General features: G+C 37.9%; 1 protein-coding gene across 2 annotated transcripts; it reads right to left on the bottom strand.

Moving 5' to 3' along the window:
- Positions 1–3458: 3458 nt before the first annotated feature.
- On the bottom strand, positions 3459–6060 carry LOC100460430 (olfactory receptor 6C3). 2 transcript variants are annotated; one of them, XM_054528539.1, is made up of 2 exons: positions 5750–6060; positions 3459–4438 (listed from the first exon to the last, which is right to left on the bottom strand). In XM_054528539.1, the coding sequence occupies exon 2, from the start codon at positions 4392–4394 to the stop codon at positions 3459–3461; it is 936 nt and encodes a 311-aa protein (XP_054384514.1). In that variant the 5' UTR covers positions 4395–4438; positions 5750–6060. The 2 variants fall into 2 exon arrangements, with proteins under 2 accessions (XP_054384514.1, XP_054384515.1); XM_054528540.1 differs by lacking the exon at positions 5750–6060 and adding an exon at positions 5299–5360.
- Between the last annotated feature and the right edge of the window lie 11122 nt (positions 6061–17182).

Below are 17182 nucleotides of genomic sequence, written 5' to 3'. Positions count from 1 at the left end.
AGACAAGAAATAACCCAAATCATACCTGAACTGAAGGAGACTGAGACACGAAAAACCACTCAAAAGATGAACAATCCAGGATATGTTTTTATGAGAAAATTAATAAAATAGACCACTAGTTAGACTAATGAAAAGAAAGAGGATTCAAAAAACATAGTGAGAAATGACAAGGGGGATATTACCACTGACCCCACAGAAATACAGGCCATCAGAAAATATTATAAATACCTCTATGCACATAAACTATAAAATCTGGAAGAAATGGATGAATTCCTGGACACATATACCATCCCAAGACTGGATCAGGAAAAAATTGAATCCTTGAACTGACCAATAAGAAGCTCTGAAATTGAGTAAATAACAAATAGCCTACCAATGAAAAAAGCCCAGGACCAGAGAGATTCACAGCTGAATTCTCCCAGATGTACAAGGAAGAGCTGGTACCATTCCTCCTGAAATTATTCTAAAAAATTGAGGAGGAGGGGCTCCTCCCTAACTCCTTCTATGAGTCCAGCATCATCCTGATACCAAAACCTGGCAGCGACACAACTAAAAAAGAAAACTTCTGGCCAATATCCTTGAGTACATAAATGCAAAAATCATCAACAAAATACTGGCAAACCAAATCCAGCAGCACAGTAAGACAGATGGATCCCTTGAGCCAGAGAGTTCAAAACCAGACTGGGCAACATGGTGAAACCCTGTCTCTACCCAAAATACAAAAATTAGCTGGGTGTGGTGGTTCGGGCACACCTGTATTCCCAGCTACTCAGGAGGCTGACGTGGGAGGATCGCTTGAGCCCAGGAGGTGAGGGTTGCAGTGAGCCGAAATCGTGACACTGCACTCCAGCCTGGGGGACAGAGTCAGTCCCCGCCTGAAAAAAAAAAACCAAAAACCAAAACCAAAACAAAACCAATAACAACAGAAAAACCACCCTGCTTTGCATATAAGTGGGAGCTTCCTATATGTATTAGGCCATGAAACGTTCGTTAAGTTTATGTGGAAAACGAGGCACAGAAAATAACTTTCTCAAGGAGACAAGAGTTTTTCCTGATAGCCAAAGTTCTTATTACAGGAGTAACTCAGCTTGTTAGGGTAAAACACCCACACGATGAGAGTGAAAGCATCATTTTCATGGTGAATCCGTCTAGTCTTGATTCCTTATTGAGTAGCAAATTACCTTTGTCTATACCCAGATAAATGGGAACGAAGACACGTTGTTTCAACATGAACTTAATTAGCACTATTCTCCTTACTGTTAATATTTATTTTATCCAAAAATTTCATAGGCAACTTGATTGATGACTGCTTGCAAGGAGTACTGTCTCTACCTGTTAGGGAGGCAGTTCCACCTTCCTGACAGCCAAACAAAGCCATGGACTTGCAACAAAATCTAAGACTTTCATCTCATAGCCTCTGCACATACTAATGTTGCATTTGAATAACATTTCTTAGTTAAAAAAGTTTCCATGTATTTTGTAATTGATCTCACAATTAGAAAATAATATCAAAACTGAAGTATTAGCTTCAAAAAGCTACCATGTCTAATTTTCTTAAGTTCTTACTGATGGCAAATTGAAGGTCAAGCATCATAACTCAAAAATTCCACAAATGGTCCTCAACTCATTTAACCAAAGAGAAACGTGTTTCTCATTGCTTATACTTTGTTGGGTAATTATAGATAAAAAGCCACGAAATTAAAATCTAATATTTTGATGGAACCAAAATATACATATATGAACACTATTTTTTCTTTTTGCTAGAGTTGCACAGACCAAATATTATATTTATAAAAATATTTTAATGTAATGAAGTTGATCCGAATTACAGCTTTTGTTTGGATCAGTCAGGAGAGTTTAAAAGAATAAAATCTATTCATATCATTTATGTGACAACATTGATCAAGTCATTTAGCAATTGAAAAAATATGACTATATATGTCATAACAGTGCAAAGAAATAATTAAGTTTATGCACTTAGTAATATGTCTGACATTGTAAGTACTAATTGTTAGATCTGAGTGGTATGTCTATTTATCAGAGGCTTTCTGATACTGTATTTTTTTCTTTACCTGTTATCTTCATCATGGCTATCCTGATAGAAGAAATAAAAATAACAATTATTCTAACTTCCTTATCAGTATATCTTTTCAAATTATTAATATTATCAATGTTGTGAGTAAGTCTATTATCATTTAGATCTCAACATATGTACATATCTATACAATATATTCTTCATAGAGATACAACACATAAAATTGCATTGTGATCATCCATTTGCTTATGTTTTTCTCTCTTACTAGATCTGTGTGAGAGCAAGAACAAATCTTTTCAATCACTGAATCATTTCCTTAGTAGATACATTTATAAATAAATAAGTGAATAAACAAATAAAAGGCACATGTGAAAGGTCCTTAAAATTATTTCAAATATGGGCACAGGTTAACTTTTAAAGTATCACAAATTCCTAAAGATTAAGTTCCTCAGAGGTGTCTCCATGTTAATTGCTCATATTGAAAGACTTTGGTTTCCAAATCTTACCAGCAAATAGTTGAGACATAAAAGACTAAAAATTATTTGAAATATATTAAAATCTATAAAATTGAAGTTTGCATTATTTTACAAATATTTGAAAAATTTTTTTACATTTTACTTTGTAAGTTACAGCAGTATACAAATTTACAAATAAAGTGTGCTAGACCTAAAGTTTTTTTATCAACATCATTTGGGAGAACATGAGAGTAAAATTAACATTTGAAGATGGAATTCTCCTACAGTTCAGCCATTAATCAGTGACTTATACCTCAAGCCTAATGATTAATAATTGAATTGATATTCATATAATTTTAAAAATTACTGTGCTTTTAAAATTTATTCTTGTTTTTTAAATAAGGAACTTAATTTACAAAGAAAATAAAAATGTCGTGCACTAAATTTCATGAAATAAAGCTCTACATTTAAAGTACAATGCAATAGAGCATAGTACCTCTAGGGACTGAATTTAATGAACACGACAAAGAACATGTAGAGTCTAACAGTGTTATGACATTATCAATATTTATCTTGAAAATACAGAAGAAATTAAAGTTTGAAACTACATTTGAAGTAAAACATGATGACATATGTGCCCTTAAGGAACTGATACACAGAATTAAAATTACTATAGTAAAATTACTTTACTATAAAATCATACACAAGTTGAGTTTTAAATAAATATATATAATTCCAGATAATTTTGTAAGGAAAATAAATTTTACTTTATTTTTAAGTAGGTCAATAAACAATGCAGTGGAGAAACTTGTATAGAAGTGGAAGAAATGGACAGGGAAAATATAAAATTAACCATAATGCAGCATATAAAGGAACTAGGAGAGCAAGGATACTTACAGAGATATTGAAAAATTTCAAAATTTTGCTTAATTGTTTTTTTACAGTGCTCTTTATTTTTGTCCAAAAATTCATTTATTTGCATAAAACACAACTTTATGGACCACATTTTTGAAGGCTTGTTTTACTTGCTGGTTTCTCAGAGTGTAAATGAAGGGGTTCAGCATGGGGGCAACAGATGTATTGAGAATAGCTATTCCTTTTGTCAATGATGCCTTTTCTTTTGCAGATGGATTAGCATACATGAATATATAGCTTCCATAAGAAATGGAAATGACAATCATGTGAGAGGAACAAGTGGAGAAAGCCTTTTTTCTTTGACTGGCAGACGGGATTCTCAAAATGGTCCTGATAATGTACACGTAAGATAAAATCACTAATGCCAAAGTGAACAGCAAAGTAACCAAAGCAAAGTAAAAACCAATTACTTCTAGGAGCCATGTATCTGAACAAGATAGTTGTAAGAAGGGAAAATAGTCACATGCAAAGTGATCAATGACGTTGGAAGCACAGTAATCCAGCTGGAGGAGAAGCATAAGGGGTGGGAAAATGGTCAGAAACCCACTTAGCCAGGCACACAGCACAAGTAGAGTGCAGAGTTTCCTGTTCATGATGGATGTGTAATGAAGGGGCTTGCAGATGGCAACATAGCGGTCATAGGACACGGCAGTTAAAATGTAAAATTCAGTCACCCCCATGAAGATAAAGAAAAAGAGTTGGGCTGCACAGTTGTTATAGGAAATAGTCTTATTCCTGGTGATAATTGCCCCCAGAAATCTGGGGATGCATACAGTTGTAAATGAGATTTTTAAGAAAGAGAAGTTCCGGAGGAAGAAATACATAGGTGTCTGCAGATGGGAGTCCACAAAGGTTAGGGTGATGATAGTCAGGTTTCCAGTAACACTTAATATATATGTGATAAATAAAAAGAGAAAAATCACAATCTGAAGGTCAGGATCATCAGAAAGGCCCAGGAGGACAAACTCTGTTACCATTGTGTGGTTCATGTCTCTTCCTTTCTCTCTCTCCCTCTTCCACTCTCCTTTTTGTTCTTTTAAAGATATTTTGGTAGAATGATAATTAAGGAAAATAGATAAAAGATATAATTCATCATGATCCACATAATTATCATTAATACAATTCTAAAAATCTTCTAGACTCTATGACAGTTTTATTTTGACTATCTTGTTTGCATTATGTTTTAATATTTTTTTCTAAGTCTAGCCTATTTACTAGTTCTCTTACTTTAAATCTAACAGAAATTAGGATATCTTCATACAATAAACCACATCATTGAGAAACAGCTAATAAAATGTGTAATTCCTGCTTTGTGTCCCATTAATGCAAAATATCATTATCTTTTTTGTCAAAACAATCACATGAAACATACATTTTTCTTTTTTTCCATCATGTATGCATTAAAGGATATTACCACCTAAACATAAAATGGGTGCTCTTAATTTCATCAAAAGATAAAAGTGAAAATTAGAAGATTGTTAATAACCCATTATTCTTTTTATGATGTGAGAAACCAATTAAAGATTTTTAGCAAATAAAACATATATTTATATTAAAATAATGTTATTTTATTTATTCATTTTATTTTTAATATTAGTATTTTGGTCTAATTGTCAAGATAATAGAACATCCTATATATGATGTATATTTACTATAAGATAGAGTAAATAATGTAATTATTTTACTTAACAAATAGGGAACATGTTCACTTACTTATTGGTTTGTCTTATAATTCCATCAAAATCTTTAATGTTTGATGTCTTCTATGACTCACAAGAAATGTGTATATATGTTATACATACAGACATTTTAATTTTGAGCTTAAGGGAACATGTGATATTTATCTATTTTTCATTTTGCTCTGAAGCATAAATTGGAAAAGTAACTACTTGCCTTAGATCTCAGCAGCTCTCTCACTTGGATTATAGCTTAGTGCATCTTCCATTTGAACATCTTCCTTTCAGAGCCTTATGGAAAAAAGTTTTATTTCCTAGTAAATTTTGTCCCACATAAGACCATTCATCCTTATGCAACCATTCATTCATATGGATATCCAGAATTGTATAGGAAATCCTCTCACATTCATTCTAACCTAGTCAGTTAATTTTCAGCTATTCAAGAACTGCTGGATATTCTATTCTATAGATGTGGTCTGCTAAAATCCTGATAGTTGTCTCCTCCATATTTTAGATTGTCAAATTTCTGCTGTGATGGAGAGAATGTAAAATTATTGCTTCTCTTCTGGACACTACCAAAGTTCACACTAATCAAATTTTATGTTTTTCTCTATTTTATAATGGTTTAAGGGATATATTTCAGGAAATAAAAATGGAATGCCAGAAACCTTTGGAAGATGTGGAAATAATTATATTCCTCTTCAATAATGTTGAACTAGAAGTTCAAAAAAAATTTATTCCTCTTCAATAATGTTGAGCTAGAAGTTAAAAAAAAACATTTTAAAGAGAAAACAGATAAATATATGACACATTGGATATTATGAGTTAGATTCTGGTATCTGGCTTCCCCTGGTCATAGGCATATCTAAAATATTTCAAGTTTCTTTGTTTTGACCTCAAAAGATTTGATCTCCTGGGAACAAAGCAAAGTCCAGGCCACATCTCTGCTGTATTATAGACCATGAAAGATTTCTGGAAGCCGCCTTTGGATTTCTCAGTACCCTCCTAACTCTTATCTGTAGTCGATCTCCCTTGAGAACAGTTAGGTTCATCTTTTAGCCCACAGAGGACCTCAAATATTGTCTTCTGTGAAATATTTACTTCCATTAATGGCAATTAATATTTTATGCATATTTAATATTTCATGAGTAATAAAAATAGCTATGACATCTATTTTCTTACAAAACTACAGCTCAATCTAGTTGACATTTAAGCATCTTTTTGAGATTAGAAAAGTTTTCTACACATCCCATTTTTGTTTCTTTTTTTTTCTTTTTATTATTATGATTATTATTATTATTATACTTTAGGCTCTATGGTACATGTGCGCAACATGCAGGTAAGCTACATATGTATACATGTGCCATGCTGGTGCGCTGCACCCACTAACTCGTCATCTAGCATTAGGTATATCTCCCAGTGCTATCCCTCCCCCCTCCCCCCACCCCACAACAGTCCCCGAAGTGTGATGTTCCCCTTCCTGTGTCCATGTGTTCTCATTGTTCAATTCCCACCTATGAGTGAGAATATGTGGTGTTTGGTTTTTTGTTCTTGCGATAGTTTACTGAGAATGATGATTTCCAATTTCATCCATGTCCCTACAAAGGACGTGAACTCATCATTTTTTATGGCTGCATAGTATTCCATGGTGTATATGTGCCACATTTTCTTAATCCAGTCTATCATTGTTGGACATTTGGGTTGGTTTCAAGTCTTTGCTATTGTGAATAATGCCGCAATAAACATACGTGTGCATGTGTCTTTATAGCAGCATGATTTATAGTCCTTTGGGTATATACCCAGTAATGGGATGGCTGGGTCAAATGGAATTTCTAGTTCTAGATCCCTGAGGAATCACCACACTGACTTCCACAAGGGTTGAACTAGTTTACAGTCCCACCAACAGTGTAAAAGTGTTCCTATTTCTCCACATCCTCTCCAGCACCTGTTGTTTCCTGACTTTTTAATGATTGCCATTCTAACTGGTGTGAGATGGTATCTCATTGTGGTTTTGATTTGCATTTCTCTGATGGCCAGTGATGGTGAGCATTTTTTCATGTGTTTTTTGGCTGCATAAATGTCTTCTTTTGAGAAGTGTCTGTTCATGTCCTTCGCCCACTTTTTGATGGGGTTGTTTGTTTTTTTCTTGTAAATTTGTTGGAGTTCATTGTAGATTCTGGATATTAGCCCTTTGTCAGATGAGTAGGTTGTGAAAATTTTCTCCCATTTTGTAGGTTGCCTGTTCACTCTGATGGTAGTTTCCTTTGCTGTGCAGAAGCTCTTTAGTTTAATTAGATCCCATTTGTCAATTTTGGCTTTTGTTGCCATTGCTTTTGGTGTTTTAGACATGAAGTCCTTGCCCATGCCTGTGTCCTGAATGGTATTGCCTAGGTTTTCTTCTAGGGTTTTGATGGTTTTAGGTCTAACATTTAAGTCTTTAATCCATCTTGAATTGATTTTTGTATAAGGTGTAAGGAAGGGATCCAGTTTCAGCTTTCTACATATGACTAGCCAGTTTTCCCAGCACCATTTATTAAATAGGGAATCCTTTCCCCATTTCTTGTTTTTGTCAGGTTTGTCAAAAATCAGATAGTTGTAGATATGTGGCATTATTTCTGAGGGCTCTGTTCTGTTCCATTGATCTATATCTCTGTTTTGGTACCAGTACCATGCTGTTTTGGTTACTGTAGCCTTGTAGTATAGTTTGAAGTCAGGTAGCGTGATGCCTCCAGCTTTGTTCTTTTGGCTTAGGATTGACTTGGTGATGCGGGCTCTTTTTTGGTTCCATATGAACTTTAAAGTAGTTTTTTCCAATTCTGTGAAGAAAGTCATTGGTAACTTGATGGGGATGGCATTGAATCTGTAAATTACCTTGGGAAGGATGGCCATTTTCATGATATTGATTCTTCCTACCCATGAGCATGGACTGTTCTTCCATTTGTTTGTATCCTCTTTTATTTCCTTGAGCAGTGGTTTGTAGTTCTCCTTGAAGAGGTCCTTCTCATCCCTTGTAAGTTGGATTCCTAGGTATTTTATTCTCTTTGAAGCAATTGTGAATGGGAGTTCACTCATGATTTGGCTCTCTGTTTGTCTGTTATTGATGTATAAGAATGCTTGTGATTTTTGTACATTGATTTTGTATCCTGAGACTTTGCTGAAGTTGCTTATCAGCTTAAGGAGATTTTGGGCTGAGACAATGGGGTTTTCTAGATATACTATCATGTCATCTGCAAACAGGGACAATTTGACTTCCTCTTTTCCTAATTGAATACCCTTGATTTCCTTCTCTTGCCTAATTGCCCTGGCCAGAACTTCCAACACTATGTTGAATAGAAGTGGTGACAGAGGGCATCCCTGTCTTGTGCCAGTTTTCAAAGGGAATGCTTCCAGTTTTGGCCCATTCAGTATGATATTGGCTGTGGGTTTGTCATAAATGGCTCTTATTATTTTGAGATACGTCCCATCAATACCTAATTTATTGAGAGTTTTTAGCATGAAGGGTTGTTGAATTTTGTCAAAGGCCTTTTCTGCATCTATTGAGATAATCATGTGGTTTTTGACTTTGGTTCTGTTTATATGCTGGATTACATTTATTGATTTGCGTATATTGAACCAGCCTTGCATCCCAGGGATGAAGCCCACTTGATCATGGTGGATAAGCTTTTTGATGTGCTGCTGGATTCTGTTTGCCAATATTTTATTGAGGATTTTTGCATCAATGTTCATCAAGGATATTGGTCTAAAATTCTCTTTTTTTGTTGTGTCTCTGCCAGCCTTTGGTATCAGGATGATGCTGGCCTCATAAAATGAGTTAGGGAGGATTCCCTCTTTTTCTATTGATTGGAATAGTTTCAGAAGGAATGGTACCAGCTCCTCCTTGTACCTCTGGTAGAATTCGGCTGTGAACCCATCTGGTCCTGGACTTTTTTTGGTTGGTAAGCTATTGATTATTGCCACAATTTCAGCTCCTGTTATTGGTCTATTCAGAGATTCAACTTCTTCCTGGTTTAGTCTTGGGAGGGTGTATGTGTTGAGGAATTTATCCATTTCTTCTAGATTTTCTAGTTTATTTGCGTAGAGGTGTTTGTAATATTCTCTGATGGTAGTTTGTATTTCTGTGCGATCAGTGGTGATATCCCCTTTATCATTTTTTATTGCATCTGTTTGATTCTTCTCTCTTTTTTCTTTATTAATCTTGCTAGCAGTCTATCAATTTTGTTGATCCTTTTAAAAAACCAGCTCCTGGATTCATTGATTTTTTGAAGGGTTTTTTGTGTCTCTATTTCCTTCAGTTCTGCTCTGATTTTAGTTATTTCTTGCCTTCTGCTAGCTTTTGAATGTGTTTGCTCTTGCTTTTCTCATTCTTTTAATTGTGATGTTAGGGTGTCAATTTTGGATCTTTCCTGCTTTCTCTTGTGGGCATTTAGTGCTATAAATTTCCCTCTACACACTGCTTTGAATGCATCCCAGAGATTCTGGTATGTTGTGTCTTGGTTCTTGTTGGTTTCAAAGAACATCTTTATTTCTGCCTTCATTTCGTTATGTACCCAGTAGTCATTCAGGATCAGGTTGTTCAGTTTCCATGTAGTTGAGCGGTTTTGAGTGAGATTCTTAATCCTGAGTTGTAGCTTGATTGCACTGTGATCTGAGAGATAGTTTGTTATAATTTCTGTTCTTTTACATTTATTGAGGAGAGCTTTACTTCCAAGTATATAGTCAATTTTGGAATAGGTGTGGTGTGGTGCTGAAAAAAATGTATATTCTGTTGATTTGGGGTGGAGAGTTCTGTAGATGTCTATTAGGTCTGCTTGGTGCAGAGCTGAGTTCAATTCCTGGGTATCTTTGTTGATTTTCTGTTTTGTTGATCTGTCTAATGTTGACAGTGGGGTGTTAAAGTCTCCCATTATTAATGTGTGGGAGTCTAAGTCTCTTTGTAGGTCACTCAGGACTTGCTTTATGAATCTGGGTGCTCCTGTATTGGGTGCATATATATTTAGGATAGTTAGCTCTTCTTGTTGAATTAATCCCTTTACCATTATGTAATGGCCTTCCTTGTCTCTTTTGATCTTTGTTGGTTTAAAGTCTGTTTTATCAGAGAGTAGGATTGCAACCCCTGCCTTTTTTTGTTTTCCATTTGCTTGGTAGATCTTCCTCCATCCTTTTATTTTGAGCCTATGTGTGTCTCTGCACATGAGATGGGTTTCCTGAATACAGCACACTGATGGGTCTTGAGTCTTTATCCAATTTGCCAGTCTGTGTCTTTTATTTGGAGCATTTAGTCCATTTACATTTAAAGTTAATATTGTTATGTGTGTATCTGATCCTGTCATTATGATGTTAGCTGGTTATTTTGCTTGTTAGTTGATGCAGTCTCTTCCTAGTCTTGATGGTCTTTACATTTCGGTATGATTTTGCAGTGGCTGGTACCGGTTGTGCCTTTCCATGTTTAGCGCTTCCTTCAGGAGCTCTTTTAGGGCAGGCCTGATGGTGACAAAATCTCTCAGCATTTGCTTGTCTGTAAAGTATTTTATTTCTCCTTCACTTATGAAGCTTAGTTTGGGAGGATATGATATTCTGGGTTGAAAATTCTTTTCTTTAAGAATGTTGAATATTGGCCCCCACTCTCTTCTGGCTTGTAGGATTTCTGCCGAGAGATCCGCTGTTAGTCTGATGGGCTTCCCTTTGATGGTAACCCGATCTTTCTCTCTGGCTGCCCTTAACATTTTTTCCTTCATTTCAACTTTGGTGAATCTGACAATTATGTGTCTTGGAGTTGCTCTTCTCGAGGAGTATCTTTGTGGCGTTCTCTGTATTTCCTGAATCTGAATGTTGGCCTGTCTTGCTAGATTGGGGAAGTTCTCCTGGATAATATCCTGCAGAATGTTTTCCAACTTGTTTCCATTCTCCCTGTCACTTTCAGGTACACCAATCAGACGTAGATTTGGTCTTTTCATATAGTCCCACATTTCTTGGAGGCTTTGCTCGTTTCTTTTTATTCTTTTTTCTCTGTACTTCCCTTCTCGCTTCATTTCATTCATTTCATCTTCCAGGGCTGATACCCTTTCTTCCATTTGATCGCATCGACTCCTGAGGCTTCTGCATTCTTCACGTAGATCTCGAGCCTTGGTTTTCAGCTCCATCAGCTCCTTTAAGCACTTCTCTGTATTGGTTATTCTAGTTATACATTCTTCTAAATTTTTTTCAAAGTTTTCAACTTCTTTGCCTTTGGTTTGAATATCCTCCTTTAGCTTGGAGTAATTTGATCGTCTGAAGCCTTCTTCTCTCAGCTCGTCAAAGTCATTCTCTGTCCAGCTTTGTTCCATTGCTGGTGAGGAACTGCGTTCCTTTGGAGGAGGAGAGGTACTCTGCTTTTTAGAGTTTCCAGTTTTTCTGCTCTGTTTTTTCCCCATCTTTGTGGTTTTATCTACTTTTGGTCTTTGATGATGGTGATGTATAGATGGGTTTCTGGTGTGGATGTCCTTTCTGTTAGTTTTCCTTCTAACAGACAGGACCCTCAGCTGCAGGTCTGTTGGAGTACCTGGCCGGCCATGTGAGGTGTCAGTCTGCCCCTGCTGGGGGGTGCCTCCCAGTTAGGCTGCTCGGGGGTCAGGGGTCAGGGACCCACTTGAGGAGGCAGTCACCCCGTTCTCAGATCTGCAGTTGCGTGCTGGGAGAACCACTGCTCTCCTCAAAGCTGTCAGACAGGGACATTTAAGTCTGCAGAGGTTACTGCTGTCTTTTTGTTTGTCTGTGCCCTGCCCCCAGAGGTGGAGCCTACAGAGGCAGGCAGGCCTCCTTGAGCTGTGGTGGGCTCCACCCAGTTCAAGCTTCCAGGCTGCTTTGTTTACCTAAGCAAGCCTGGGCAATGGCGGGCGCCCCTCCCCCAGCCTCGCTGCCGACTTGCTGTTTGATCTCGGACTGCTGTGCTAGCAATCAGTGAGACTCCGTGGGCGTAGGACCCTCTGAGCCAGGTGTGGGCTATACTCTCCTGGGGCACCGTTTCCTAAGCCCGTCGGAAAAGCGCAGTATTGGGGTGGGAGTGGCCTGATTTTCCAGGTGCCGTCTGTCACCCCTGGAGAGGGAACTCCCTGACCCATTGCACTTCCCGAGTGAGGCAATGCCTCGCCCCCGCTTCGGCTGGTGCACGGTGCACTCACCCACTGACCTGCGCCCACTGTCTGGCACTCCCTAGTGAGATGAACACGGTACCTCAGATGGAAATGCAGAAATCACCCATCTTCTGCGTCGCTCGCGCTGGGAGCTGTAGACCGGAGCTGTTCCTATGCGGCCATCTTGGCTCCTCCCCTCGCCAATCCCATTTTTGTTCCTTATCTTTAGGCTTTGTTAAGTGTTAGGGCATCAAGAAGCAAAAGATTATTTCATAATGCTAAATAAAGAATAACTATCATAATGCAAGTATTGTGCTCATAAGTTTTTAAAAAATGCTATCAGGTTAACTAATTCAATTATTATAAATTACAATATTTAATTGCAGTCTCAATTTGTCCATCTTGCTGTTTATCTTGGCCTTTACATCTGTTATCTCTTCAACATTCTAATAAAAAACCCCGCAAAATATGCTTTTATTTATGTGAAATTCTGGTTTGTGAATTATAACTAATTATTCTCTTTAGTGTTCTTTTTTTGTTTCCCAAATATTTTGGCAAAAAAAGTGTAATCAGATAAGCCATTTATTAACATATAATTTATTTAAAGTAATAATGCATATTATATAATACAGATTGACACAAAATAAGCATTATATGTTTTAATAAAATCATGAAATATGTATTTAATATATAAAAATGCAATAATAAATTATATAATCAAATAATGCTTTATTTTTTCTTTCCCAGCTTTATTAGGGTATAATTTAGAAATCAAAAATAGTATATACTTAAGATGTATTTTACTGTTACAAAGGAGCATTTAGTAAAGGAACATTTTGGCAGATATGTTTCCATATCATAGGGAGTGTTACCCTTAATCACTTAATTTTTGTTGATCACTTATCTGGCTACAATAAAAATGATGTTATGTTTTTATTATAACAGCTCAATTAATAAGCAGGAAATTCTATCATTATTCATGGAGGGAAAAGTACAATAATACCTCTCTTGATTGTGTCCTTGTCCTGTTGATATCCTGTTGTTGCTATTTAGATGTAAAGGCTTAATTGAGGTTTAGGTTTAGGTTTTTTTTTCCTTTCAAAACTAATCCAAAAAGGAATTTTATACTTTCAACAGAGATAAATGTTTAATTGATTAAAAAAATACTTAGCAGCTATTGGTGTAACTGCCCAATGGGTTCACCTTGCTGCTGCCTAGACAGAGCTGATTTATCAAGACAGGAGAACTGCAATAAAGAATGAATCCTCTAATTCACACAGAGCTGGCAGTGCAGGAGACCCGAGTTTTATTGTTACTCAAATTAGTCTCCCTGAGGATTCGGGAATCAGAGGTGTTTTGTTGTTGTTGTTGTTGTTGTTTGAAACAGAGTCTCACTGTCGCCCAGACTGGAGTGCAGTGGCACGATCAGCTCACTGCAACCTCCACCTCCCAGGTTCAAGGGATTCTCCTGCTTCAGCCTCCTGAGTAGCTGGGACTACAGGCATGCATCACCATGCCTGGCTAATTTTTGCATTTGTCGTAGAGACCGGGTCTCACCACATTGCCCAGGCAGGTCTCAAACTCCTGGCCTCAGGTGATCCACATGCCTTGGCCTCCCAAGGTGCGGGAATCAGAGTTTTTAAAGATAACTCAGTGGGTGGGGAAAAGCTAGTGAGCGGGGAGTGCTGATTGGTCAGGACATAAATGAAATCATAGGGAGTCAAAGCTGTTTTCTTGCACAGAGTCCGTTCCTGGGTGGGGGCCACAAGATCAGATGAGCCAGTTTATCGATCTGGGTTGTGTCAGCTGATCCATCAAGTGCAGGGTCTGCACAATATCTCAAGCACTATCTTAGGAGTAGTTTAGGGAGGGTCAGAACCCTGCAGCCTCCAGCTGCATGACTCCTAAACCATAATTTCCAATCTTGTAGCTAATTTGTTAGTCCCACAAAGGCAGTCTATTCCCCAGGCAAGAGGAAGGCCTGCCCTGGAAAACTAAGTTCCTCCCAAAGTCAGTTCAGCAGCTCAGAAATGAATAAGGACAGCCCAGAGGTTAGAAGCAAGATGGAATTGGCTAGATCAGATCTCCTTCACTGTCTCAGTTACAATCCTGCAGTGGTGGTTTCATTGGTGATCCATGGCTGGATTCATTTGTTCACTATGTGCTACAAAATGATTATACTCTTAACCTAACATTTACTGTTTCCTTATACATTGTTAGAATTCATACAGAAAATCTCAGATGAATGCTTACTTTGTTCTTCATTCAGTATTTGAAGTTGATTTGCTAGTATCTTTTTGTTGGTATCATTATAAACACATACATTCACAATTTTGAAATCAGCTTTAGGTCATGTTAGTGTTTGACATATGTATTTCAAGAAAGATTTAAATTAATGTCTCTACCTCTCTGGAGTGATTTATCCAGGGAGAAAGTCTTCAAGTTGTCTTCTGACTCTCATGGGCATTATACTTTTACTCTTAGATTGCTTCCTTCTTAAGTAGTATGTCTTTCCAGGCTCATGTTACACTTTCCTGTATTACATCTGGAAACAATCATTTCTCCAAAAAGTCTTCTTTGCATTGATTGGAAAATATTAAATCAAGATAAGAATCTGAGCACTAGTTATAATAATTGTCATGAAGTTGATCATCTTTTCTGGGTATTTTCAGTGGAAAGGACAAGCAAATTTTTTTTAATATATAATATTCTTTGGACAATAGGTTGTTGAACAAATCTTTACAAGAGCATAGTAATGAAACAACATTATTTGTCTGGGGTAATACCCGAGATTTGTTGCCTCATATCAAGGAAATCAAGGATGTGGACACACAAAGAGTGAGGTTAAGAGTGGAGGTTTAATAGGTGAAAGAGAAAAGCTCCCTCTCCTGCAGAAACAGGGGCTACTGAGTGGGTCTTCTGGCTCTGTGGTGAAATGCACAGGGTTTTATGAGCTTGAGGAGGTGGTGTCTGATTTACATAGAGGATGAGAGATTGGTCAGACCAGATGTGTCATTTGCATAGCCCACAAAGAAGCTGGCATCCCCACCCTAATCTTTTATTATGCAGATGAGTTCTCTACCTGGCCTGTGCCATGTTGTCTGCTTCTTTACTGTACATGTGGTTGACAAACAAAAGGGAAGAGGGGGTGGCCATGTTGAATATGCCTGGCCCCCGGATAGCCTTTTCCTATTGGCACAACTGCCGGCATTCACCCGTGCAAGCATCTAGCCTGCTTTTCTATGTCTGTAGCTTGATTTATCAGGCTGCTCTTTGTGAGAAAAGAAATGATGTGGGGGCTGCTTTTTATTAAAAGGGAAACCTTGCCAAAGACTCTCTTACCCTCACTACCTAAATAATTTCTTTCTAGGTCTTGCATCACTAAAACATGTTAATATTGTTCAAATTTAGAACTACATGATTTTTACATAATCCCTTCTCTCTTTGATCCATTTGTGTCTTCTTTCTCTCATATTGAGTACCCTGGCTATCACACTAATTTTCATTTGTTTCTTTTCCTCACATTGCACATACAACAGTATTAGAATAACAATGATGCCACTGCCACCCACAATGTCATTCCTGAGAACAGTTTCAGATTTATTTTTAGCTCTTCTCTTTGTGCCCTTAGATTAAACCACACATGGAAGTACAGACCAATTGATGTATTGGAAACCAACTGGAATAATTCTGTTCAGGTGGTTACTTCACCAACTTAATACATGGTTTATTATATTTAATTTGCTTAAATTTTATTTTTCCGGGATTCTTTTTAAGAAATTAGTGCATTTGTAATTATTAAATACTAATATTTGCCCAAAGTCAAATAATCAAACCTAATTACATTTCAAAAAGTCTATATTTAAACATTGATTCTTCCAACCTGTTTCCTTCTGTTACTGGGGTGGGGGGGGGGTCCTTGCTCACAGAGCTCCCAAGATGGTGGTGAAACACTTTCAAAATGGCAGCAGGCCACTTCCAAGATGGTGGCAAGCCTCGTGTTCTCTGACCTAGGGTTCTTGGCCTCACAGATTCCAAGGAATGGAATCTTGGGCCATGCGGTGAGTGTTTTAGCTCTGTTAGAAGCCATGGGTCATGGAGAAGAACCGTGGAACCCAGTGACTAGTGTTCAGCTCGATTAGGACGAACCCGGGGAACTTAGCCGTGCAGGAACAATGGCAAGCCTTTAGCCTGATAGGGAGTGGCAATGGGTGCCTCGCTGGATCAGGAGCACAGCAGACACCCTGCTGGATCCGGAGGGATGGGAGTCAGCGGCGGGTCTGCGAGGGTGGCAAACAACGGTGGTGGATGGCAAGCGAAAGCTCAGCCCGAGCCCTAACAAACACGGACCAGAAGAGTGCAGTTGCAAGATTTAATAGAGTGAAAACAGAGCTCCCATACAAAGGGAGGGGACCCAAAGAGGGTAGCCGTTGCCGGTTCCAATGCCTGGGTTTATACCCTGATCATTGTCCCTCTCGCTGTGCTCTCAGGCAATAGATGATTGGCTATTTTTTTACCTCCTGTTTTTGCCTAATTAGCATTTTAGTGAGCTCTCTTTACTATCTTATTGGTTGGGTATGAGCTAAGTTGCAAGCCCCATGTTTAAAAGTGGAAGCGGTCACCTTCTCAGCTAGGCTTAGGGATTCTTAGTCGGCCTAGGAAATCCAGGTAGTCCTGCCTCTCACTTCCTTCTCTATAGGCAGTTTTAAAAAATGTTATGGCTTATTGCTCATTTGTTCCTTTTTTTGTTTTTTGAAATGGAGTCTTGCTCTGTCACCCAGGCTGGAGTGCAGTGGTATGATCTTGGCTCACTGCGACATCTGCCTCATGGGTTCAAGCGATTCTCCTGCCTCAGCCTCCCAAGTAGAGGATTACAGGTGCACACCACTACACCTAGCTAATTTTTGTTTTAGTAGAGACCGGGTTTCACCATGTTGGCCAGGCTGGTCTTGAACTCCTGACCTCAGGTGATCTACTCGCCTCAGCCTCCCC

Source organism: Pongo abelii, chromosome 10 (genome assembly GCF_028885655.2).
Source record: "Pongo abelii isolate AG06213 chromosome 10, NHGRI_mPonAbe1-v2.0_pri, whole genome shotgun sequence".
In the NCBI taxonomy this organism is placed as follows: Eukaryota; Metazoa; Chordata; class Mammalia; order Primates; family Hominidae; genus Pongo; species Pongo abelii.
Note: the sequence above shows the minus strand (reverse complement) of the source record. Positions and strands in the feature narration are given on the sequence as shown.

Coding starts and splice junctions, on each gene's coding strand:
- LOC100460430 (XM_054528539.1), bottom strand. CDS start 4,394: ATGAACCACACAATGGTAACAGAGTTTGTCCTCCTGGGCCTTTCTGAT.